At 55.7% G+C, this 23,616-nt stretch overlaps 1 protein-coding gene across 1 annotated transcript; it reads right to left on the bottom strand.

Moving 5' to 3' along the window:
- Positions 1-421: 421 nt before the first annotated feature.
- LOC139180026 (scavenger receptor cysteine-rich domain-containing protein SCART1-like) lies at positions 422-12,309 on the bottom strand. Its single transcript, XM_070781199.1, has 10 exons — positions 11,938-12,309; positions 11,258-11,563; positions 10,802-11,119; positions 10,417-10,731; positions 9,002-9,316; positions 8,740-8,808; positions 8,343-8,657; positions 5,900-6,046; positions 1,671-1,775; positions 422-684 (listed from the first exon to the last, which is right to left on the bottom strand). Exons 1-10 carry the CDS (start codon positions 12,293-12,295, stop codon positions 551-553), a joined length of 2,382 nt encoding a protein of 793 aa, XP_070637300.1. The 5' UTR covers positions 12,296-12,309; the 3' UTR covers positions 422-550.
- Positions 12,310-23,616: the final 11,307 nt, after the last annotated feature.

Genomic DNA, 23,616 nt, shown 5'->3' with positions numbered 1-23,616 from the left:
TTTGTAAGAATAAAAATGTTGCCTGAGTAGAAACTATCACAATATTGAAAAATAATGATCCTTCAATTAAAAATAAAAGTCGCCTGAAAATGGAGAACTATCAGGGCAATGGGAAAAAGCGGACCCCCACTCCTCACAAATCATGTGTGCTGGGAACAAGGCTCTGCTGAAGGGTCGGAAGGGAGCGGTGGCCCCCTAAGAGCGGCACAGTGCGAGCGGGGGCACCGCCGGCGTCTGGGACCCAGCCCGCCCACTCAGAGGGGAGGTGGTGGGGGCGAGAGCCCCAGGCCTGGCACCCGTCACCGCTGGATGGGAACCGGCAGAGGCGCGGACTGGGCATCTGCACCGTCCAGGGATTCTGCGGTTAATGAACCCATTCCCACAAGTGCAAGGCGGGACTCTTATTAAATCAAGGGAGTTTTATTAACGTCAGGAGAGGAGGGGATTGTTAAGGAAGCGTCCAAAGACAAATCTGTCAAAACTAGGAAAACCGAGGCTCACCCTGGAAGCGCCCCAGGGCAGAAAAGCCGGTGGAGAAGGAGCGGTGGGCTCACAGCTCCGTGCACGCCACGCCCACATCGTCGTAGCTGGACCCCGAGGATGCCTGCAAGGGGGGTTCCTGTCCCACCTGCGGGGGGCCACCTCCCTGCAGCATGACAGGCGTGTCCTCTGTGGGTGGGTCACCTGAGGGCCAGAAGAAGCGTGGGTTACCAGAGCCATCAGGTCCCAGGGGCTCCCACACTCTGTGCCTGGGCAGGGCCCACCCGGAGGCACAGGGGGTTGCCCAGAACAGCCTGGTCCAGTTTGTCCAAAAGACTCACTGGAGTTCAGGCCACGTCCTGGAGGAAGCGAGTAAGGGAGGGGCTGCCTGACTTGTAATGACTGCTCACCAGTCCTCCTGGCCCGGACCCCAGCGCATCCTTGGCGGTGGGCTCTGTGCTGGGCTTCTCTGACCCACCCCAGGAGCTTCGGTTCAGGTGCTTAACTCCCCTGGGTTGATTCCAGGTATGCTCTGCCCCCCAACCCTTAACCACCAGAGCAGAGTGTGTGGGATCCCAGGGATGGGTCAAGATTTGTTGACCTGTTGGCACCTTCTATCACTTGTCCTCATGGGCCAGGCGACTGGCTGGCTTGGCTGGGTCTCCTAAGGGCAAAGGGGCCTCGGGGAACCCAGGACAGCTAAGAGGGCGTGCAGCCAGCGAACACTGCATGGGCAGGGGGAGGGGTGCACACTTGTGTGTCCATGAGTCCTGGAGCCTGGCCCTGCTGCTGCTGCCCGAACATCCCCCTCAGACCTCCTGCCACCCTGGGAGCACAAGGCTCCTCCCTGCTTCTGGCAAATTGGTCCCCACCCGCCCCTGAGGGCCTGCCCTGTCACCTGGGGGCTGAGGCAGGACCCACCCCATCACATCTCTGTACTTTAACTCTGCTCAGCACATGTCCTTGTCTGACCCCAGAGACCTTGTCCTTCTTGCAGCCTTTACATACAATCAGGCTGCCAGCACCTGCCAGACACTCACGCCCCGTCTGTTCATGACAAGCTCTGCCCACCTGCTGCATCATGGCCATTAGTCTCATCAGAAGTGGCAGAGGGCTTTGGGGAAGGTCATGGTGGCTATGCCTCCCCATCCTGATGACAGCCTAAAACAGTGCAAGGCCCACACGCTCACCAGTCAGGCAGGTCCCAGGCCTCAGGTGTGCACCACATGAATCCACCCATTCCTCAAGGATCTGCTCATAGATGACCTCAGAGACTTCCTCATGCCCTTGGGATTCTGCAAAGGAGCACACTGAGAGACCCCGCCCCGGGACGTCCTGGAAAAAGAAAAACAGTCTCTATACGGGTGGGGAGCAGCCCAACCTGCCAGGGCTGCCTCATGATTAAGGCGGATGTTTGCAGGTAACAGTGTCCTCGAATCAGTCTCCAATTCCAGCCTCGGCACTCTGGGCCCTTGTGGCCCTGGAGCTGAGGACACCTGTCCCAGGCCAGGGGCTCACCGTGTCTTTACCTCACTCCACACAGCACCTCTCCTGTCTGTCGGCCCTTCTGTCCCAGGCCCCTTCTATCCCACGCCCCTATCTATCCCGGCCCTTCTATCCCAGATCAGATCAGATCAGTTGCTCAGTCGTGTCCGACTCTTTGAGACCCCATGAATCGCAGCACGCCAGGCCTCCCTGTCCATCACCAACTCCCGGAGTTCACTCAGACTCACGTCCATCGAGTCAGTGATGCCATCCAGCCATCTCATCCTCTGTCGTCCCCTTCTCCTCTTGCCCCCAATCCCTCCCAGCATCAGAGTCTTTTCCAATGAGTCAACTCTTCACATGAGGTGGCCAAAGTACTGGAGTTTCAGCTTTAGCATCATTCCTTCCAAAGAAATCCCAGGGCTGATCTCCTTCAGAATGGACTGGTTGGATCTCCTTGCAGTCCAAGGGACTCTCAAGAGTCTTCTCCAACACCACAGTTGAAAAGCATCAATTCTTCAGCGCTCAGCCTTCTTCACAGTTCAACTCTCACATCCATACATGACCACAGGAAAAACCATAGCCTTGACTAGACGAACCTTTGTTGGCAAAGTAATGTCTCTGCTTTTGAATATGCTATCTAAGTTGGTCATCACTTTCCTTCCAAGGAGTAAGTGTCTTTTAATTTCATGGTTGCACTCACCATCTGTAGTGATTTTGGAGCCCAGAAAAATAAAGTCTGACACTGTTTCCACTGGTTCCCCATCTATTTCCCATGAAGTGATGGGACCGGATGCCATGATCTTCATTTTCTGAATGTTGAGCTTTAAGCCAACTTTTTCACTCTCCACTTTCACTTTCATCAAGAGGCTTTTGAGTTCCTCTTCACTTTCTGCCATAAGGGTGGTGTCATCTGCATATCTGAGGTGATTGATATTTCTCCCGGCAATCTTGATTCCAGCTTGTGTTTCTTCCAGTCCAGCATTTCTCAGGATGTACTCTGCATATAAGTTAAATAAACAGGGTAACAATATACAGCCTTGACATACTCCTTTTCCTATTTGGAACCAGTCTGTTGTTCCATGTCCAGTTCTAACTGTTGCTTCCTGACCTGCATACAAATTTCTCAAGAGACAGATCAGGTAGTCTGGTATTCCCATCTCTTTCAGAATTTTCCACAGTTTATTGTGATCCACACAGTCAAAGGCTTTGGCATAGTCAATAAGGCAGAAATAGATGTTTTTCTTGAACTCTCTTGCTTTTTCCATGATCCAGCAGATGTTGGCAATTTGATCTCTGGTTCCTCTGCCTTTTCTAAAACCAGCTTGAACATCAGGAAGTTCACGGTTCACGTATTGCTGAAGCCTGGCTTGGAGAATTTTGAGCATTACTTTACTAGTGTGTGAGATGAGTGCAATTGTGCGGTAGTTTGAGCATTCTTTGGCATTGCCTTTCTTTGGGATTGGAATGAAAAGTGACCTTTTCCAGTCCTGTGGCCACTGCTGAGTTTTCCAAATTTGCTGGCATATTGAGTGCAGCACTTTCACAGCATCATCTTTCAGGATTTGGAATAGCTCAACTGGAATTCCATCACCTCCACTAGCTTTGTTCGTAGTGATGCTTTCTAAGGCCCACTTGACTTCACATTCCAGGATGTCTGGCTCTAGGTGAGTGATCACACCATCATGATTATCTGGGTAGTGAAGATCTTTTTTGTACAGTTCTTCTGTGTATTCTTGCCATCTCTTCTTAATATCTTCTGCTTCTGTTAGGTCCATACCATTTCTGTCCTTTATCGAGCCCATCTTTGCATGAAATGTTCCTTTGGTATCTCAGATTTTCTTGAAGATATCTCTAATCTTTCCCATTCTGTTGTTTTCCTCTATTTCTTTGCATTGATTGCTGAAAAAGGCTTTCTTACCTCTTCTTGCTATTCTTTGGAACTCTGCATTCAGATGTTTATATCTTTCCTTTTGTCCTTTGCTTTTCACTTCTCTTCTTTTCACAGCTATTTGTAAGGCCTCCCCAGACAGGCCCCTTCTATCCCAGGCCCCTTCTATCCCAGGCCGGAGGTCACAGTGTCCTCACCGGCCCCAGCACCTCTCCTGTTTGTCCCAGCCCCTTCACAGCTCCAGCTCTGCCTCCAAATGGAGGTGTGGACTCCAGTCATGTCCCAGGTCAGCAGCTCTCTGCACCTATGAGTCTGCAAAGGCAGCTGGGTGCCCACATAGGGTCAGACAACTCAGAGAGATGGGTTCAGGGTGACAATGTGGAATCCAGGTCAGATCCACGGCAGGGGGCTTGCACAACCAACATGCCATCCACTGCTTGTCTTTGGGAGCATCAGCCTAAATCCAGACAGCAATAAATAAAACTACCTCTTGCTTCAGATATTGGAAGATTTGCAACAGGAATTTGCCTGCCTCCATCCTTCTGTCCTTAAATGTAAGAGGATTCCCAGTGCTGATGGTTATATTTTTATTAACTTGCTGGACAACTTGTAAGGTCAGTGATTAAGTAACAATTTCCTTTCTAAGCATTTACCTACTTCTTGATAAGTCTCTGAAAGTGTCCAGGACAGCACTACCATGCAAGTTCCAAATAATCACATTCTGAGAATCTCTTCCTGAGACTGTCGGTTAATTACAAAGGATGGTGAAAACTGGCACCGTGATCATGTTAGAGCTATCGGTGGTTACAGTGAAGGGCCCGTAATAACACCTCACACTGATCGCCTGCGCGTGTGAACACGGGCTGACCTAACTCTACCATGGCTCCGTGAGGGTGAGGGAGCCACAGGGCTCTGGTGGGGCTGGGCTGGGACTCAACCCCACACCCTTAGTTTAATGCATCTCTGGTTGAACCCAGGGTGCTCTGATTCTGCTAATGTACTGAATAGGGGCTGAGACATCACACCCATGTGCACCCCCTGTCAGAACCTGAGAGACAGGGACACGTCCTGAGGGGCTGTGTCCAACTGAACCCTTACAGCTGCTAACAGGAGGCTTCAAATCACCTCTAGCCCCCTGGCCTCCTAACACAATAGTCAGGCCATTCTCTATAATGAATACTGTTCCTTAAACTACACGTAAATGGAAATTCATGAAATGAACAAGGATAAGCATAACAGGTGATAACACAAAGGAGAATTCCTATCACAAGGATGCAAATACTTGAAGTATAACAAAACTGCCTGACTCATCCTCCAATGCTGCCACAGAAAATCTCAAAAGTGAACAATTTTAGATGAGTGAAATCATCAGTGAATAGAGTGTAAGTGCAACACAAGAAGACTTGCCACAGACAGGTGGACAAGAGTCATAATTACTGAGTGAGCTGAGTCACCACTCAGGTTAGCAAAACCTTCCCCACGCTACAATTTTGCTGAAATTTATTTTTCCTATGTAGTATTCTTCTCTATAGATGACTCATTATATGTATAAGTACTAAGGAGTTAATATCTTTATATTTTAAGACTTTTTACACAAATAAATTCATAAATAAGGAAACTTCATTTGTCAGATCCTACAGGCTGGTGCTGGTTTGGAAGAACGCTCCTCATCCTATCAAACCTGCCTCTGATCCTGGAGTTCTCAACCCAGGCAGCTTTGCCCCCAGTAGACAGCTGGTCGTGTCTGGAGACACTTCCAGTTGTCACAGCATGGGGGGAAGGTGCTGCTCAGCACCCCACAGCACCCAGGATGCCTACGGCAGAGAGTTACTGGCTCCAGACCTCAGGGGTGAAGCCCTGGTCAGCAAGCACATGAACCTCTGGGATTACTGAAGCAGCTCCACACCCTCCCCCTGCCCCCCACGCTGTGTGGGGCACATGTGTGTCCATCTCCTGCTTTCTCCACTGGGTCTCCTTTCTCACTGGCCTGGATCCCCAGCGCACTCCTAAGGGCCAGGACACTTGAATTCCCAGGACACTTACCCCTGCCCCGCAGCTTCCCAAGTAGAATCCTAGCCACCAGCCCACTGAAGACAAGGCCATGCAGTGACCCCAGGATGATGATGGCCATGATGGTAGGCAGGGTCCCCTGTGATGCTGGCAGGGGTGCCTGGCTGGGCTCCACAGGTCCTGCAGGGAGATGCTCAGAGGGGAGAAGCATGCTCAGTGTGGTGTTCAACTGAAGGCCCTCCTGTGTTCATGCTGTGGGTGAAGCCCTGGGTGTGAGAGGCACAGAGCTGTGAGGGCCTGCCTGGGGGGAGCTCAGGGGACTCTGCCAGGCAGCAGTGATGCCCTTGGGAGAGCAGCGTAGAGGTGTGTGTGCGTGTGTATATGTTGTGGGTGTGTGTGTGCATGTGTGTATATGTTGTGGGGGTGTGCATGTGTGTGTATCTTGGGGGGTGCACATGTGTAATGTAGGGGGTGTGTGCATGTGTGTAAATGTGAGGGGGTGTGTGCATTTGTGCATGCTGTGGGTGTGTGTGTGTGTGCATGTGTGCATATGTTCTGGGGGTGTGTGTGCACATGTGTATATGCTGTGAGGGTGTGTGTGCATGTGTATGCTGTGGGGGTGTGTGTGCAGGTGTGTATATGTTGTGGGGTGTGTGTGTATGTCCATATGTTGTGGGGGTGTACATGTATGTATATGTTGTGGGAGTGTGTGTGCACATATGTGTATGTTGTGAGGGTGTGTGTGTGTGTGTGTGTGTTGTGGAGGTGTGTGTGCATGTGTGTATGTTGTGGGGGTGTGTGTGCACATGTGTATATGTTGAGGGTGCACTTGTGTATCTTGTGGGGGTGTGCATGTTTGCATATGTTGTGGAAGTGTGTGTGCACATATGTGTATGTTGTGAGGGTGTGTGTGTGTGTGTGTATGTTGTGGGGGTGTGTGTGCACATGTGTGTATGTTGGGGTGCACATGTGTATGTTGTGGGGGTTGCATGTTTGCATATGTTTTGGAGGTGTGTGTGCATATACGTGTATGTTGCAGGGGTGTGTGGGCCTGTGTGTGTGTTGTGAGGGTGTGTGTGTGTGCATGCGTGTGTATGTTGTAGGGGTGTGTGTGCTTGTGTGTGTTGTGGGAGTATGTGTGCATGTGTATATGTTGTGTGGGGTGCATGTATGTATGTTGTGGGAGTGTGTGTGCACATGTGTATATGTTGGGGGGGTTGCATGTGTGTATATGTTGTGGGGGGTTGTGTGCGTGTATGTTGTAGGGGTGTGTGTGCACGTGTGTGACTGGCGTGAAAACTCTACAGATCACTCTGAAGCAAAGGTGAGGTGCAGCTGGCTCTGCTGGGGTTGGAGAAAGGTTTGTGCCAAGATGGAGCACAGGCCCTGGGTCAACGCCAGGACGTCCAGAAAGGCAGGCTGATCCCTGGACATCAGCCCAGCTCCAGCAGAAGAGCCATAGAGCAACAGGGCATGACCCCACACGGGCCCTGAGGGTGCGCTTCAGGGGAGGGCTGAAGGTGGGAAGACCAGCTAAGAGACTGAGGAAGGTGTCCAGCCAGGGCCGGCTCTGGCCAGACCCTCTTTGAGATCAGGCTTTCCTAAGCCACTCCTCCCCCGTCCTCAGGGAGTCACACAGGCCTCCAGGTGAGGGCAGATGGGGCAGCCCATCTGTCCTTGGGCCTCTGAGATCCTGGTGTTGCCCCAGCAAGACCACTCTGAGGATGGGCAGAGGGGACCTCTCGAAGGTGGGCTGCAGCCACATTCCAGCAAGGACAGGAGGGGCATGACGACAGCGGGGCTGCAGCCCCTGCCTGAGTCGGTCCTGAGCTGCCCAGCGGCACCAGGAGCCCACCTGCCAGCGCTCGGGTTTGCAAAGTCCTGAGCCCTGGACCTAGTGGAGTTCCCCACCCACTGGAGCCCCAGGGTTCCTGCACGGCCGCCTTTATACCCAGAGCAAGTTGGGGATGCCCCCACGGGACACGGACCAACCAGGCCACATGGTTGGCAGCTCAAGAATCCAGCACACACACGCATACACACACACACACAATTTACACATGGACATGGGCACACAGCGCTCACACATTCACAGCTCCACCCATCACACTCACACACTCACAAGTATATCAAACAGACCCCATGTGTGCCACACCTCCTGGTCAGGAAAGGCTGCAGGAAAAGGGCCTGGTGAGTTCCCAAGCCCTGCACTGTGGGACTCTTGTGCCACAGAGACCCCAGTACTCCTCACAGCCACTTGGAAGCTTCCTTGGAACAGGGGAGCAGAGCAGTGGGAAGGATCGCCGGCCCCGGTAACAGTCCCGCCTGGGTAGGACACTCCCACCCACCAGGTCCCCCTGTCCTCAACTGGTTCCCATCCCTCCCACCTGTCTGCTCACCCCATGGAGGGGGCAGACAGAGCACCCCCAGATCACTCACCCCTGGAGGGGCAGCCGGACCCCGCTGGACCACTCACCTGCACAGCGCACACCCGCGTCCTCCTTATGCCCACAGTCTCCGCGGCCCCACGGCTGCGCCGGGCAGCCCCACAGGGAGGCCTCGCTGCCCCGGCACCCCACCTCATCCAGCCACACGGGCCCCGAGCCTGGTCCAAAGGCAGCCCCCGCCACGGCGTCCACAGCCCGGCCGCACCCCAGCTGCCGGCACACGACCTCGGCGTCCGCCAGGTCCCAGGAGTCATCACACACGGTGCCCCAGGAGCCAGCGTGCCAGAGCTCCACACGGCCCGAGCAGCGGTCCTCACCCCCGCGCACGCGCAGCTCGCCCTCCTCTGCAAGAGGGGCCTGTGGTCACCGGGGGGCAGGACCCGGACGGGAGAGGATGGGGAGCCGGTTGCGGGGGGAGAGGGGTACCTGGGCAGCTGCCCATTGAGGAGCAATTGAGGGCCTCCCCGGAATCCTGCGTCGCTGTCCCTGACGATCCTGTTGGATTTAAATAGCGGTTCACCAGGTGTAAATGCTCAGAGAAGCCTCAGAAGGGAACCTGTGGAGCCCAGTGAGCCCACCACCCCCAGACATGGGTGAATGGCAGCCTCTGTGGATGACCTGTCAGGACACTGAAGCTGCCTCGAGGGCCCCCAGAGTCTGCCCACCTGCAGTAGGTGGCAGGGCCTACCTGCACAGGTGATCCAGACCTCCTCTCCACGGGTGCAAGAGTGCGGGTGCCAGGGGGCTGAGGGGCACTGCCACAGCGTGGAGCTCCGCAGCCGGCGGCACTGGATGTTGTCCACCCAGGAGGTGCCCAGGCTAGTGTGCCCCGGCCTGTTCTCCAGCCAGCCCCGCTCCCCACAGCCCAGCTGCTGGCAGATGATGGACAAGGAGGCGTCCTTCAGGGCGTTACTGCACACGGCCCCCCACGTTCCGTTGTGGAACACGTCCAACCACCCAGCACAGGGCCCGGCGCCACCTCGCAGCCTCAGGGCCACTGACTCTGGAAGACAAGCCACTCGGGTCAGACAGTCTCTGAAGGAGGAGGCCAAAACCAGGGGCTCCCAGCACCAAGACCCATGCCAAGCTAGGGCATCTGACATCCAGCTCACATCCACCCCACATCCCCATCCACCCCCACCCAAAGACGGGAGCAGCTGCCCACAGGGAGCCAATTTAAGCCCCAGCTCTAACACTGCAATCCCTAGTAACTCCACTGACTGTAGAAACCTGTCCCTGGAAATCACTCACATACAGAATAACCCTTTTAAACAACTGTAAAAATTCAACAACAAAAAAGGAACTAGCCCGATCTCCGAGTGTGTCACTGGCCCTGGCTGGTCAGCGCCCAAGTAGTGTCTTGTCACCCTGGGGCGGCGAAAGCCCAGGAACAAGGGGTGTGTTAAGCCGACTATCATATGACCACATAGTGGAGTAGGACACAGCCCTCTAAAAGTAAGTCAAAAGGGCCCGCAATACATCAAAATACACACATGGGGATAAACCGAGGCATTGAGGCATGAATTGCATCTGACGGGACCGTAACGAAGTAAACTAAGCTTAGAAAATAAATGGCAGGAATTACACCTGTGACAGAATAAAAGCGGCCACTCAGACCCCCGCCCGGCCCCGCCCCTCACCGAGTGTACTCCCAGCCCTGGGTCTGGGCTGACCTCTGACCTTCCGCCAGCCAAACGCACGGGGTGAGGGTGACCGGTGCCCGCTCCACGCCTGGGCCTCATGAGCGCCTGCCTGCCTCTGATCTCCCCTGGGAACCCCGCTGCTGCCAGGCGGAATCGGGACAGCAGAGTCCCCACCCCTGCCAACAGCCAGCCCCCTGCAGAGGCCTGTCCGCCAGCGAGAACCAGCAGCTGCCTGAGGAGCCCCGAGCACAGAGGAAGGAAGAGCTGCAAGCTGAAAACACAGTGGAAGTTAAACCTGCCTCCAAGGACAGAAAGACCAGAACGGCCACGAGCGAAGTGTGAAGTGGACAGCGCCTAGACACCCTCTCCCCGGAAGCAGGACGAACGAGCAGAGCCCCCACCCCCACCAGATGAGTGCCAAGGAGCGGCCCTGGGACGGCACTCGGGTCTCAGCACCCACCTGAGCAGAGGGCACCGGCGTCCTCCTTGTGGCCGCAGTCGTGTCGGCCCCAGCCCCTCGACGGGCACCGCCACAGCGCGGCCTCGTGGCCCTCACAGGCCAGCTCGTCCATCCAGATGCGCCCGGCCCCGGCCCCGAAGTGCGCGGCCCCCGGGGCGCCGAGCGCGTGCCCGCAGCCCAGCTGCCGGCACACCACCTGGGCGTCCCGCAGGTCCCAGCCGTCGTCACACACGGTGCCCCACTCGCCCGCGTGGAGCAGCTCCACGCGCCCCGCACAGCGGCCCGGCCCCGCGGCCAGGCGCACCTGGAGGCTCCCTGCCGAGGGAGAGGCCGAGTCAGGGCGCGGGGCCCGGGAGGGGGTCCTGGGGGCTGGGCCCGCACTCACCCGAGCACACGACGCCCGCGTCCCGCGACGCCCCCGCGGACACCAGCGCGGCCGCCGACACGTTGCACCGCGTCAGGCGGGGCTCGGTGCCCGCACAGCGCACGCGGCTCAGCCCCAGGGGCACCGCCCCGCGCGCGGGCGCCGCCGCCTCGTACGCTCGCTCCGCCGCTCCGCAGCCCAGCTGCCTGCACACGACGGCCGCGCCGCGCAGGTCCCAGGCCTCGTCCAGGACGCGGCCCCACACCCCGTCCAGGGACACCTCCACGCGGCCATCGCAGCGGCTCTGTCCGTCCCTCAGCCGCAGGGCGTCGGGGAGACCTGGGGGCGGGGTGCGGGACACTGCAGGGCGGCGCGCCGGCGGGTGGCACCCGGCCCGTCCCGGGCCGAGGACGCCGCCTCCCGGCGCAGCCCTGTGCGCTCCCGGCCTCCCCTCCGGCCGCGCTCGTGCTGACCCACCTGAGCAGACGGCGGCGGCTGCGTCGCCGGGGCCACAGGCGGGCGCCCCCAGGGTGCTCACGGCGCAGCTCCACAGGTAGGGCTCCGTCCCCACGCAGTGCACCTCGTCCGGCCAGGGCGCGGAGGCCCCGCCCCCAAAGTGACCCCCCGGGGGTGTGGCCACCGCGTTCCCACAGTCCAGCTGGTGGCAGAGGACCGTGGCGTCTGCCAAGTCCCAGTGGGCCGCGCAGAGGGGCGCCCAGGCCCCCTGGACCTGGAGCTCCACGCGCCCCTCACAGGCGCTGCTGCCGTTGACCAGCCGGAACTCTGCAGGGGGAGGGGTGTCGGCGTCGCTGCCCCCGCGGGCCCTGCTGTTTCTTCCCTTCACACCCGGGGTGGGGCTCCCGGGGCCCCTTCTCTGCCAGCTCCCCACCCGCCTCCGCGGCAGCGCCAGCACACACATGTGTGCAGGACTCTGTGCCGGCCTTGGGGTCACATCCCTCTGTCCCCAAAGCCTGCTCCCTCTCCTTCCTGCCAGCAGCCCCCCGAAGCAGCACTTCCTCAAGGGGAAGGGCTCACCTCCTGGCGGAGGCCCCTTGGAGCTGGGCCAGACGCACCCCGAGAGGGTGGGGGCGGCACAGAGGGGCCTGGCAGGGAGGGGGCAGGGCCCAGCCTCGGACCACCCGCCCCCGTGGCCTCACCTGAGCACCTGAGCCCCGCATCCTGGCCGTGCCCACACCGGTGCCCCGGCTCCCGAGGGCAGTGGAACAGCAGGGACTCGTTGCCCGCACAGCGGAAGGCCTCGGCCCACACGAGCCCCGGGCCCTGGCCGAAGTGGGCGCCCTGGGGTGTGGACACGGCCGCGCCGCACTGCAGCTCCCGGCACACCACGTGGGCAGTGGCCAGGTCCAGGTCAGCGTCACAGACGGTGCCCCAGGTCAGGCCACGCCTCACCTCCAGGCACCCAGCACAGGAGTGCTCGCCACCCACCAGCCGGGCCTCCATGTGTCCTGTAGGCACAGAGAGTTCACACCATCCTTCCCTCCTCAGTGTGTTCATCGGTACTCCCTCCCACCCAGGGACCCCCCGGGGCTCCGCACACCCACAGTGGTCTCTTCTTGCATCCAGTCCCTCTTACAACTTCCTGCGGCCGTTGGAGCCCCTCACTTGCCACAGCGTTGGTCCGCAGTGGTCACAGAGCAGTTGTGCCTGGCCCTCCTAGACGGCCGTGTTCGTGTTCCTCCCCCCACAGCCAGGCTGCCTCTAAGCACTGCGTGGTGGCAAGTGCCTGTGACCCTGAGGTGGCAGGTGGAGACGGGTACACCCAGTAGGCCTCCCGAGGAGCGTGGGACCTGGGCTGCCAGCTTCTCGTCCCATCCAGACCAGGGAGCCCTGCGCTGTTTTGTTGGCTCAGGCAGTTGAGTGAACTCTGAAGCTGTCTGGTGTGTTTCCAATAAGCCCCAATTACAGTTGAAGTTAGCCCAGAGATTCTCAAAGCTGGCTGCACCCTCCTCATGCGGGGGGGTGTTGAAAAATCCCCTAAAGGTTCTGATGGATTCTCCCCATGAAGGGCCCAGTGGACCCCCAGAGACAGTGATCCCCCGGAGACAGTGATCCCCCGGAGACAGTGATCCCTGAGCACCACAATGCTGGTCACTGTTGCGCCTCCTGGAGAGAAGGGCAGAGAAAGGCACCAGCCGGCTGCCCTGCACCTACTCCTCCTGCTGCTCCTGTGGCTGAGGCTCTGGATGCCAAGGTCCATGAGCACAGACCTGCCACGCCTCAGCATTCACTGTGCCCCGTGGGTGAGCCTGGGCGTGCTTTCTCATCCCTCCCGCCCCTTTCTTTATTGAGGTCACTGGGGCTGAGCTTCTGTCACGAACAAGCAGGGCCTGGGCCATCGCCTGAGATCAAGGTTGGGCACAGGCCAGCCTCCTCCCACCCCACCTCACCTCCCAAAGCAGCACCCTAAACCATCCAGCTCTTCCTTTAGACACGAAACGCACTTTCAAAATTCCATCCTGCACTGATTCTTTGATGGCAAGGCCTTCAAGCGTGTGTGTGCAGCAGGAGAGCGACCACTTACATGGCTCAGGAGCCTCTCAGAAGAAAGTACTACTACCTCTGTTAGAGAACCCTGGAAAGGCCTAATCCAAGGAGGAGGACCGTGGCATTTCTGGGGAGAGTCCTCTTCCTCCCCTGGCCTCCAGGAAGCATTCCTAAAATCATGAAACATTGGGCACCAGTTCTTCATTGAGAGGTCACCCAGCTAACCCCACAAGGGGACACAGAGACCAAGAACCTCAAAAGTTACGGGCAGCCCCAGGTCAACTGGGGTTAGGCCGTGGACGCCGGATCTAAAGGGTCACAGGGCTCTAAAGGATGGGAGAGCGGCCTTCTTACCCGAGCAGATCACCTCATCATTCGAGACACAAGGCTTGAAGTTTGCCCAGTCGATCTTGCAGTTCAGGACGGTTGGCTCAGAGCCCTCACAGCCAACAAACTGCTGCCCCTTTCTGGGACCTTCTGTCTCTGGCAGGGGGCTGGGGGCCTGCAGCATCGAGCCACACCCCAGCTCCTTGCAGAGGACGGTGCCAGCCTCGAGGGACTGCGGGTCACAGGAGGTGAGTGTCTGGTTGGAGTGCTGCAGCCCCGGGACGCCAGCACAGGGGCTCCTTCCACCCACCAGCTTTATCACCACCTCCAGACCCCCTGCAAAGCAGGAGTGAGTGTCAGAGAAGAAAGGCAGCCATGCCACCAGCCTTGCAGGCTCACCTCTCAGGCTGCAGGGTCCTGCCTGCTCCTTGGGGACTGGGTTCTCCCTGTTTCTCACGGCCGAGCTCCCAGGCCCCCCTGCCTGGCTCCTCCACTTTGTGTCCAGAACAGTCCCCGGGAGTCCTGGCTTCGCCTCTGAGATCCTGCACCGGCCTTCCAGCACCCACCCCTGCCCTGCCACCCCCACCCACCCCGAACATTCTACCAGAGGAGGACAGGACGCTCACCTCCCCCACCCAATAAACTCCACTTGCCACTCCCGACCCCCACCTTGTCCAGGATCCCAGTCCCACCTCAGCCTTGGGCACAGAGAACCCCACCACCATGCTCTGACCCCTGCCCCTCACTCCCGTGCCCCCCAGCCCCCCTCGTCCAGCACCCACCCCCACTTCCTGTTGATTATTCCTCTTTTCTGAAAGTCGGCACTCCCAGCCCCATCCCTGACCCCACAGCCCTGACTGAGCCTTCTTGGAAGTGCTGCCAGGTCTGCATGCAATTCCTTGCAGCCCACCCCCACCCCCCCGTGCGGGTCTTCCTCCACACACACGTTCCGAGCTTACAGCTTGATGAGTATAGGCAAATGCGTCCGCGTGTAACCACCACTCAACCAAGACCCAGCCTTCCCACTCCCCGAGGGGTCGGGAGTTTGGCGAGAATCGCTTGCCTGCTGAGAGTGTCAGGCTCGGTTCCCTGCTGAAACTTTGGGTGCCTCTGAGCGCCCCTCCACCAGCCAGGCTGGACTAGCATCTCCCTGACTCCCCGACCTGTGGAGCGGGAATCTCATCGCCACTCTCGAGTCATCAGCCTGAGGGCCACATAGATGCGACTTGCCCATATGGACACTGCTCAGAGCACTGGGACGCTTCTGAGCCCGGTCCCCAGGCCACAGGCCCTTCCTGTGCTTCTGTGATAGCTGCGCACCCATGGCTGGTGGGGCCCCTTCCCTGCCCAGTGGGAGCAGGACTGCAGGGTCACCTCTTATTCCCAGGTCCAGCACAGGCCCCAGTGCGGGCATCAGAGGAAATGGGGGGCAGGGGCAGCCCTTACCCATGCACATCACAGCTGGCACCCAGTCGTGCGGACAGGGCCGAGGGCCCCAGGCACCCAGAGCGCACTCCTGGATGGAGGACTCGTTGCCCTGGCAGGTCAGGCCGTGCAGCCAGGTCTGAGCCATGATCTCAGGGCCCGGGACCCCCTTGGGGGCACCCAAGGGGGCCCCACAGTCCAGCTCCCTGCAGACCACCGCGGCCTCCGGGAAGCCCCAGGTGTCTGTGCATGCGGTACCCAGCTGGCCCTGGTGGCGGAGCAGCAGGATCCCGTTGCAGCGGCTGATGTGAAGGAAGATGGTCAGCTGCTCCTCAGGGGCTGCTCCTGTGGGAGATGCAGACTCCGGTCAAAGAGCGCCATGCAGACTCTGACCCCAGACCAGAGGGGTTTTTCCAGGAGCCCAGAAACAGGCCCCCAGAGGCCCACGGTCCTTTCATGGGAAAAGTACAAACCTGTTCTGAGTGAGCTCCTAACACCCCCAGCAGCACTGACTGTTTCGGGGCCTCCGGGCTGGCCATGCTGGGGTCCTCCTCCCCACCCCCGATGCCTGCATCTTCATCATGAAGGTGCTGCAGAAGGAGCCCCAGGGCATCTGCCCCAACTCGGTCTGGATCCCTGGGGCCTTGGGCCTCTGAAGCAGCATCCAGGCCCTTCTTTCCAAACCTCAAGGCTGCCACCTCCACCCCCAGAGGACAAGGGGGCTCTGAGAGCCCACCACGGGGCAGGCGAGGACCAGGCCACCGTGACCACCCTCCCAGGGCTTTCCTAGCAGGAGAGGGGAGGGACTCATGGTTCCTGATCCTCCTGGAAAAAGGCAGGACATGGCTCGAGGTGGCTGGGGAAGCACGGGGACCTCATGAGGGCAGGCTGGGTTGGCTTGTGGGATGGTGCTCAGGCCCAGGTGAGGGTCAGGGAGAGGGAGCAGGTAGGTGAGCATCCAGAGACCCCAGGTGTGGGAGGGACCAGCAGCAAGGGGCCAGAGCAGGGCACAGCACTGTCTACACTGCCCCCAGGGCAGAGGGCCCATCCTCCCTGCCTGCCCATCAAGGCCACCAAAAACCTGCTCATGCTCCTTCACCCAGCTCTCCAGAGATGGCAGGTGCACACTCGCACACTCACACACATGTATGCACAATCGCCTGCACACTTGAGAGGATTCAGAATCCCCTCTGTCCCTGTCCTGACTCAGAGGATACAATCCCTCCCAAGGGGTTCACTGCCTGACCAGGGCAGCCGTGTGGCCAGAACCCATCTGCAGCAAGGTCAGAGTGAGGGCCAGCCCCACCCTGGCTCCGGTGAGAGGAAGGCCCGGCAGTGGCGACAGCTGGAGGAATGCCCGCCTCTCCCGGGTGGCGTGTCAGGGCACCTGTGTGTTTCCTAACAAGGCCGCAGCCGGAAGACAGGGCTGGGACACACAGCTTATGCAGGACACCTCTATGAACAGGAGCATCCCCCCCGCAGTCCCAGCCCAGAGAAGGGCAGGGAGAGTCAGCCAGGTCAGGATGTGGGGTCAGGGCAAAGCCGGCTGGGGCCACCGCTTGGCACCGTGGAGGCCTTAGGGGATTTCCTTGACATGAGAGGAGACTGGCTATCAGTCTGAGACTCAGAGAAGGAAGACTGAAGGGCTCCTGGGAGACCAGAGAGGCCAAGAGAGAAAGGTTAGGAACGGAGGGAAGCAAAGCTAAACCCGACCCCCTCCCCACCTCGCAGACCCTCCATGGCTCCAGGCCCCTGCACAGAGGGAGGAGGGGAGCTCCTGAGCCCCTTGGACCAGATGCTGGAAGCTTCGTGGGGGTGGCAGGGTGTGCGTGGGGGCGATGGGCAAAGTGGGGAACGGGAGGTGGTGAGATGGACAGTGTTGGAGGAGATCCCAGACAAAGCACCCACGGTGGTATTTTTACCAACAAACTGTATTTTTAAATCATTCTACACTGTAAAACATCTCAGGAATCATGATTAGTCACGAATGTCAGAACTGAGGCTGGACCCCTGGCACAGGGCATGGGAGCCCATTCCAGCCATACCCAGGGCCGAGCAAGGCCCACCCTTCCCAAGTCAGCCCATCTGCGCTGCCCCTGGAGCAGGAGCAAGACACTCACCTGGGGGAGCAGCCTGGAGGATGAGCACAAGGGGCCCAAGGCCCAGGAGGCAGAGAAGGAGCCTCATGGAGCCACCTGCCCAGCTGCCAAAGTGAACGCCCCGGGGCTGGGCCGCTGCAGTACAGGCAGAGGCTGGGGTGAAGGGGCCAATGAGGGCCCAGAACTCATCAGTGGCTGCACCTGTGATGCTGCACACACAGGCAGCCACTGGGCTGCACAGCCCCGCACACCCCCGTTACCCTGTACGAGCAAGGAGGGCGGCCCCGGGCGGTGCCTCCATCTGGACAAGCATGCCTCTGGGCAGAAGGTGTGGCTGCACAGGCCTCAGGGGCTGCCCCGGTCACTGGGAAGTGTGCAGCTCTGGGTGCCTGGCACCATTAGGGTGCAGGTGGGCGAGGTCCCTGTGCCCAGGACAACACCAAGCCACAACCTGGAAAGGCAGCTCCGTGCCCAGCGAGTTACCTGAAGTGGGCATTCCTCAGCCCAGGTGGCGCGGCGGCGGGTGCAGGCTGACAGTGGGGGCACAGGGGAGACAGCACGTGTCCAGGCAGGGACGCTAGGAGTGGGCACTGCACCAGTGGGAGGGGGCTTCAGGAGACCCAGGGAGGCTGCCACCCTAAGTCGAGTGGTCAGGGAAGACTCGGTAATAAGGACCTGAAGAACGGAGCTGGAGAGTGTCATAGGGAAAAGCTTCTGGAGCAGAGGGAGCCGGTGTCAAAGGCCCTGGGGTGGGAGAACCTTGCCTGGTCCTGCAGCAGCCGGGGGCCCTGGGGCTGGGGCAGGGCAGGGGCAGGAGAAGGCACACGGAGATGACTGACCTCCACCCGGGGGACAGGAGCCCCAGGGGGCCTGAGAGGACATGAACAGTGTGACCCTCACTCTCAGGTTGGCAGGGGAGAGACTGCAGGGAAACGGTCTAGGAGGGCAGGCAGGGGCCCTGGCCAGGGCTGGGCAGGGTCATGGCAGGAAGGGCCCTTTTGCAAGTGAAACTGACCACATCCACCAGATGTGACGGGGGAAGAATCGCAGGTGGACCCAGGGACTGAAGGAGCAGAGGTGAACTACAGCCAGAGACAGGCTGCTTTTGATACGAGGTTGAATTTTTCAAAGATAAGATTATTTGTGTTTGCACTTCGTTCAGTCACTTCAGTTGTATCCGATTCTTTCCGACCCCATGGATTGTAGCCCGCCAGGCTCTGTCCATAGGATTTTCCAGGTAAGAATACTGGAGTGGGTTGCCATGCCCTCCTCCAGGGGATCTTCGCACCCAGGGATTGAACCCCCATCTTCTGCGTCTCCTGCACTGAAGGTGGATTCTTTACCAGTGAGCCACTGGGGAAGCCCAACATTAAATTTACCAAGATATAATTAACATACCATAAAATTCGCCATCTGAAACTAAAATGCAGTGGCTTTTAGTATATTCACAGCACCATTTAATTCCCGAACACTTTGTCACCCCGAAAGGAAACCGCGTGCCCACTGGCCGTCACTCCCCAGCCCCTCTCCTTGCTCTCAGCCCCGCCACTCGCCTGGCCTCTGCCCCCGGATTCGCCGAGTCTGCCTGTTTCTCACAAATGGAATCAGGCAGCACGTAGCTTTCCCGTCTGTCGTTGAGCTTCGTGTGTTCAGGGATCATCCCTACTGTGTCTGTGCCAGGCCTGTCTTCCTTTTACGGCTGAGCAGCATTCCATTGGGTGGATGGGCCCCCCTCCCAACTGTCAGTTAATGGACACTTCCGGGTGTCTTCCGGGTGTTGTGAATAATGCTGCTGGGGGTGTTTGTGCACAAGTCACTGTATGAATGCACATTTCCACTTCTCCTGGGTGTGCACCTAGGAATGTAACCGCTGTGTCACGGCTGACCTGAGGCGGCCTCTGAGGCTGGAGGACTGCCTCCCAGAGCAGCTGCACTGCTCACATTGCTGTAGCCCCGCACTTTGAGAAACTCAGAAGGACAACGCAGATAGTGGAGCGCGGTTCATTACACAGGCGGGCCCAAGGCAGAGTCTCCTCGAAAGAGTTCTGCTGCTGCTAAGTCGCTTCAGTCGTGTCCGACTCTGTGCGACCCCACAGACGGCAGCCCACCAGGCTTCCCTGTCCCTGGGATTCCCCAGGCAAGAACACTGGAGTGGGTTGCCATTTCCTTCTCCATCCGAAGAGTTCAGGAAAGGTCAAAAGGAGACACCGCGGGTCCATCCACTTCCCAGAATCCCTCTCGCCGGCATCCATCTTGGCTGAGCGATCATTCTGACTCAGAGTCCTTCCTGGCGGCGCACGCATGGCTCAGCCAAGATGGATGCCGGCGAGAGGGATTCTGGGAAGTGGACGGACCCGCGGTGTCTCCTTTTGACCTTTCCCGAACTCTTCTGCTTGGTGGTGGCTTCTTAGTTCCGTATTCCTTACCAGGACCTCCTGTCATAAAACAACTCATGCAAATGGTTAGGGTTAGGGTTAGGGTTAGTTACTAGAGAGCCTGGCCAGGGTGGGCAGTTTCAGTCAGTGTGCTTCCCCTAACACTCTTAGCCAAGGACCCCAACCAGTTTTTGTGAAAACTTTATATACCTTAAGTGTACGTGTCCAAACCCACCTCCCCAAATTCCCTGAAACAAGTCTGAACAAAGGAAAAGAAAGATACAATCAAAGTTAACCCGTGATTCATACGCCTTAAGCCTAGGTAGTTAACAGTGGACAATTATCAATAGGCCTGTGGTCATACCCAATAAGCATAATAGAATTTATGATTCTATTCAGTTACACAGATAATTAGGGTATTCTTTTAGGCAACAGAGAGTCTAGGTAGGAGCCCTGGGGCTCTTCCTTCCGGGGGCCTGGTTTTCCAGGTGGTATGTCGTTTCCATGCATACTGGGCATGGAGCTCAAAGTCCACAGTCCGGCCCAAGATGGAGTCCTGCTTTCAAGACGGAGCCTGTTCTGTCTGTTTCCTCCTTCATCATGTCTGCCTCCCGAGTGTGAGGGCTCTGACTTCTCCGTCTCCTCACTGACACTTGTTAGTGCCCCCGCAGTGCGTGTGCGGTGGAGTCTCCCTGTGGCCTTGCATTTCCTCTCTGGCTGACGACGCTGAGCATAGTTTCATGCTCTTGTTGCCCATCAGCACATCTTCTTTGGCGAAATGTCTATTCAGGTCTTCCACCTAACTTGGAACGGGGTTATCTTTTCATTGATACGTTGTAAGAGTTCTTTACATTTTCTGGACATTTAACTCTTATTAGATATATAATTTTCAGATATTTTCTTCTATTCCAAAGGTTACCTTTTCACTTTCTTGATATTGTCCTTTGATGCATAAAAGCTTTTAATTTTGATGAAACTCAATACACCTTTTTTCTTGGTTGTTTATCCTTTGGGTGTCATTTCTAAGAAACCACTAAGTCAAGGTCATGAAGATTTATCCCTATGTTTTCCCTAAGAGTTTTATGATTTAACTTTTAAATTTAAGTCTTTGATGTGTTTTTTCTTTTTTCTTAAATTTATTTCTTTATTTTAAATGAAACAAAGATGAATATTTTTAATGATAAAAGGTACAATTCACAAAGAAGATAGACATCATAAACCATTACACACCTTAACAACAAAGAAACAAAGATACATAAAGCAAAAATAAGAAGAAATACAAGGGAAAATAAAAGTACATAATCATAGTGAAACATATTAACATTTCTCTGAGAATGTTTTATCAAGCACAGGAAAAATAAGAATAGGAGCATCTTGAATGATGTTGAGAGGGTAACCGGCAGGAAGGCCAGGGGTCTCCAAATGGAGGAGACAGAGTGTCAGGTATTTTTTATCTCTCTCTTAAGTGGCAGGAGGAAACAAACTAATGTTAGATTTTTTTCCTCGTCTCTATACAAATTTAAAAAGAGGTTTCTCTTAAAATTCTGTGTTGCCATAACAACACCTGGGTCCACCTGAACTTAACTTTTCTCAAACCTTGAAGTAACCGATTTTCTTATGGAAATGTTTGTCTTCAACCACGTCAATGAGCCATGTATTCTGTCTTCAGGTCGTTTCTAAGACCCAGAACAGACTTCACAAACCAGTATGTTTTTTACTCACGCAAATGTTCTCTTAAGCTATGTTAATGAGACTGATTGAACCAGAGACCAAATTGCCAACATCTGTTGGATCTTCAAAAAAGCAAGAGAGTTCCAGAAAATCATCTATTTCTGCTTTATTGACTATGCCAAAACCTTTGACTGTGTAGATCACCACGAACTGTGGAAAATTCTGCAAGAGATGGGAATACCAGACCACCTGAACTGCCTCTTGAGAAATCTGTATGCAGGTCAGGAAGCAACAGTTAGAACTGGACATGGAACAATAGACTGGTTCCAAATAGGAAAAGGAGTACGTCAAGGCTGTATATTGTCACCCTGCTTATTTAACTTACATGCAGAGTACATCATGAGAAACTCTGGGCTGGATGAACCACAGGCTGGAATCCAGATTGCCGGGAGAAATATCAATAACCTCAGATATGCAGATGACACCACCCTTATGGATGAAAGTGAAGAACTAAAGAGCCTCTTGATGAAAGTGAAACAGGAGACTGAAAAGGTTGGCTTAAAGCTCAACATTCAGAAAACTAAGATCATGGCATCTGGTCCCATCACTTCATGGCCAATAGATGGAGAAACAGTGAAAACAGTGGCTGACTTTATTTGGGGGGCTCCAAAATCACTGCAGATAGTGATTGCAGCCGTGAAATTAAAAGATGCTTATTTCTTGGGAAAAAAAGTTATGACTAAACTAGATAGCATATTCAAAAGCAGAGACATTACTTTGCCAACAAAGGTCCATCTAGTCAAGGCTATGGTTTTTCCAGTAGTCATGTATGGATATGAGAGTTGGACTATAAAGAAAGCTGAGTGCGGAAGAATTGATGCTTTTGAACTGTGGTGTTGAAGAAGACTCTTGAGAGTCCCTTGGGTTGCAAGGAGATCCAACCAGTCCATCCTAAAAGAGATCAGTCCTGAATATTCATTGGAAGGACTGACACTGAAGCTGAAACTCCAGTACTTTGGCCACTGCTGGGGACCAGCCCCGGCTGATCCAGGGTATTCGAAGGAGAGACAGCGTAGGCGAAGATCAGGAAACAACTGCTTAATTAAACGTTAATTAAGGATATAAACAGTAATAGAATAAGGATAGCTCAGTGAGGAAATTCAGTGGAGAAAAGAGGCTGAAATAAGGATAGCTCAGTGAGGAAATTCAGTGGAGAAAAGAGGCTGAAATAAGGATAGCTCAGTGAGGAAATTCAGTGGAGAAAAGAGGCTGAATAATTCAGCCAGAAGGTAAGAGAAAGAACGACATGGTGAGACCAAATTTCAGTGAACAAGGCCCGCACTTTATTTTCCAAAGTAGTTTTTATACCTTAAGTTATGCATAGAGGATAATGGGGGAAGGGGTAGAGTCAGGCAGCAAGCCAGGCTTTCTTCCTGCAAACTTAGCATATGCAAAAGCTTAGGTGATTTACATCATCTTCTGGCCCGGAGGCCTGTTAACATTTTAAGACCCTTTCTTCAGAAAACTTATTTTTCTCTAAAGGTGATTGGTCAGGAGCCACCCTCCAAAAGCATTAGATAAAGTTGCATTCCTACAGAGCAAAGGTGTGGTGGGCTATAACAAGAAAAAGAATTAACTCAAGGGTCCCAGGTTACAAACATTAAAGCTACTACTTACACCAATTATATTAATCAATACACTGCCAGGGACACAGCAGGTAAGGGATATGGAAACTTAGCAGCAAACATTGGCCCAACAAGTGAAAATCCCTTCACCAATACAATTTCTAATCAATCTTTTTAACTACTCAAAAGAATCTGTGTTTAGACAGTTTAGAACATCTCCTGCCTCTCACAGTTGGGAGGCTCTGAACAATCACATGTGGCCGGAAAAACCTATTCAGGCAGGCTAGAGGATTTCCAAAGGAGTTTGTAGGTTGAAACACTGTCACACCCAGGAATTATTAACTGGAGCTGTAAGCTAACTCTTTTTTCAGAGAGAGGTAGTGGGGGACAGCCCCCCGTAAAGTCAGAGGTGTAGGTGAAAGCACAAAGCAGAAAGTAGGCAGACTCTGGTTTTGGGTGTAAATGCTCGAGAAACTTCCAGGGGGACTCCTGAGGCTCGATCCCGCCTTTGCGTGTGCCAAGCCTCCTTCCTCATGACCTTTGTCATGGGCGGAGCTCCTCACGCTGGCTACCGGCAGTGATAGAATTCCAGTTGAGCTATTCCAGATCCTGAAAAGTGCTGCACTCAACATGCAATATGCACTCAATATGCAATATGCTGGGTCCCGGCAGGCCACCAGATGCAAAGAAATGACTCATAGGAAACAACCCTGAAACTGAGAAAGATTGAAGGCAGGAGGAGAAGGAAATGACAGAGGATGAGGTGGTTGGATGGCATCACTGACTCAACAGACATGAGTTTTAGTAAA

The sequence above is a fragment of the Bos indicus genome, chromosome 26 (genome assembly GCF_029378745.1).
Source record: "Bos indicus isolate NIAB-ARS_2022 breed Sahiwal x Tharparkar chromosome 26, NIAB-ARS_B.indTharparkar_mat_pri_1.0, whole genome shotgun sequence".
Taxonomy (NCBI): Eukaryota; Metazoa; Chordata; class Mammalia; order Artiodactyla; family Bovidae; genus Bos; species Bos indicus.
Note: the sequence above shows the minus strand (reverse complement) of the source record. Positions and strands in the feature narration are given on the sequence as shown.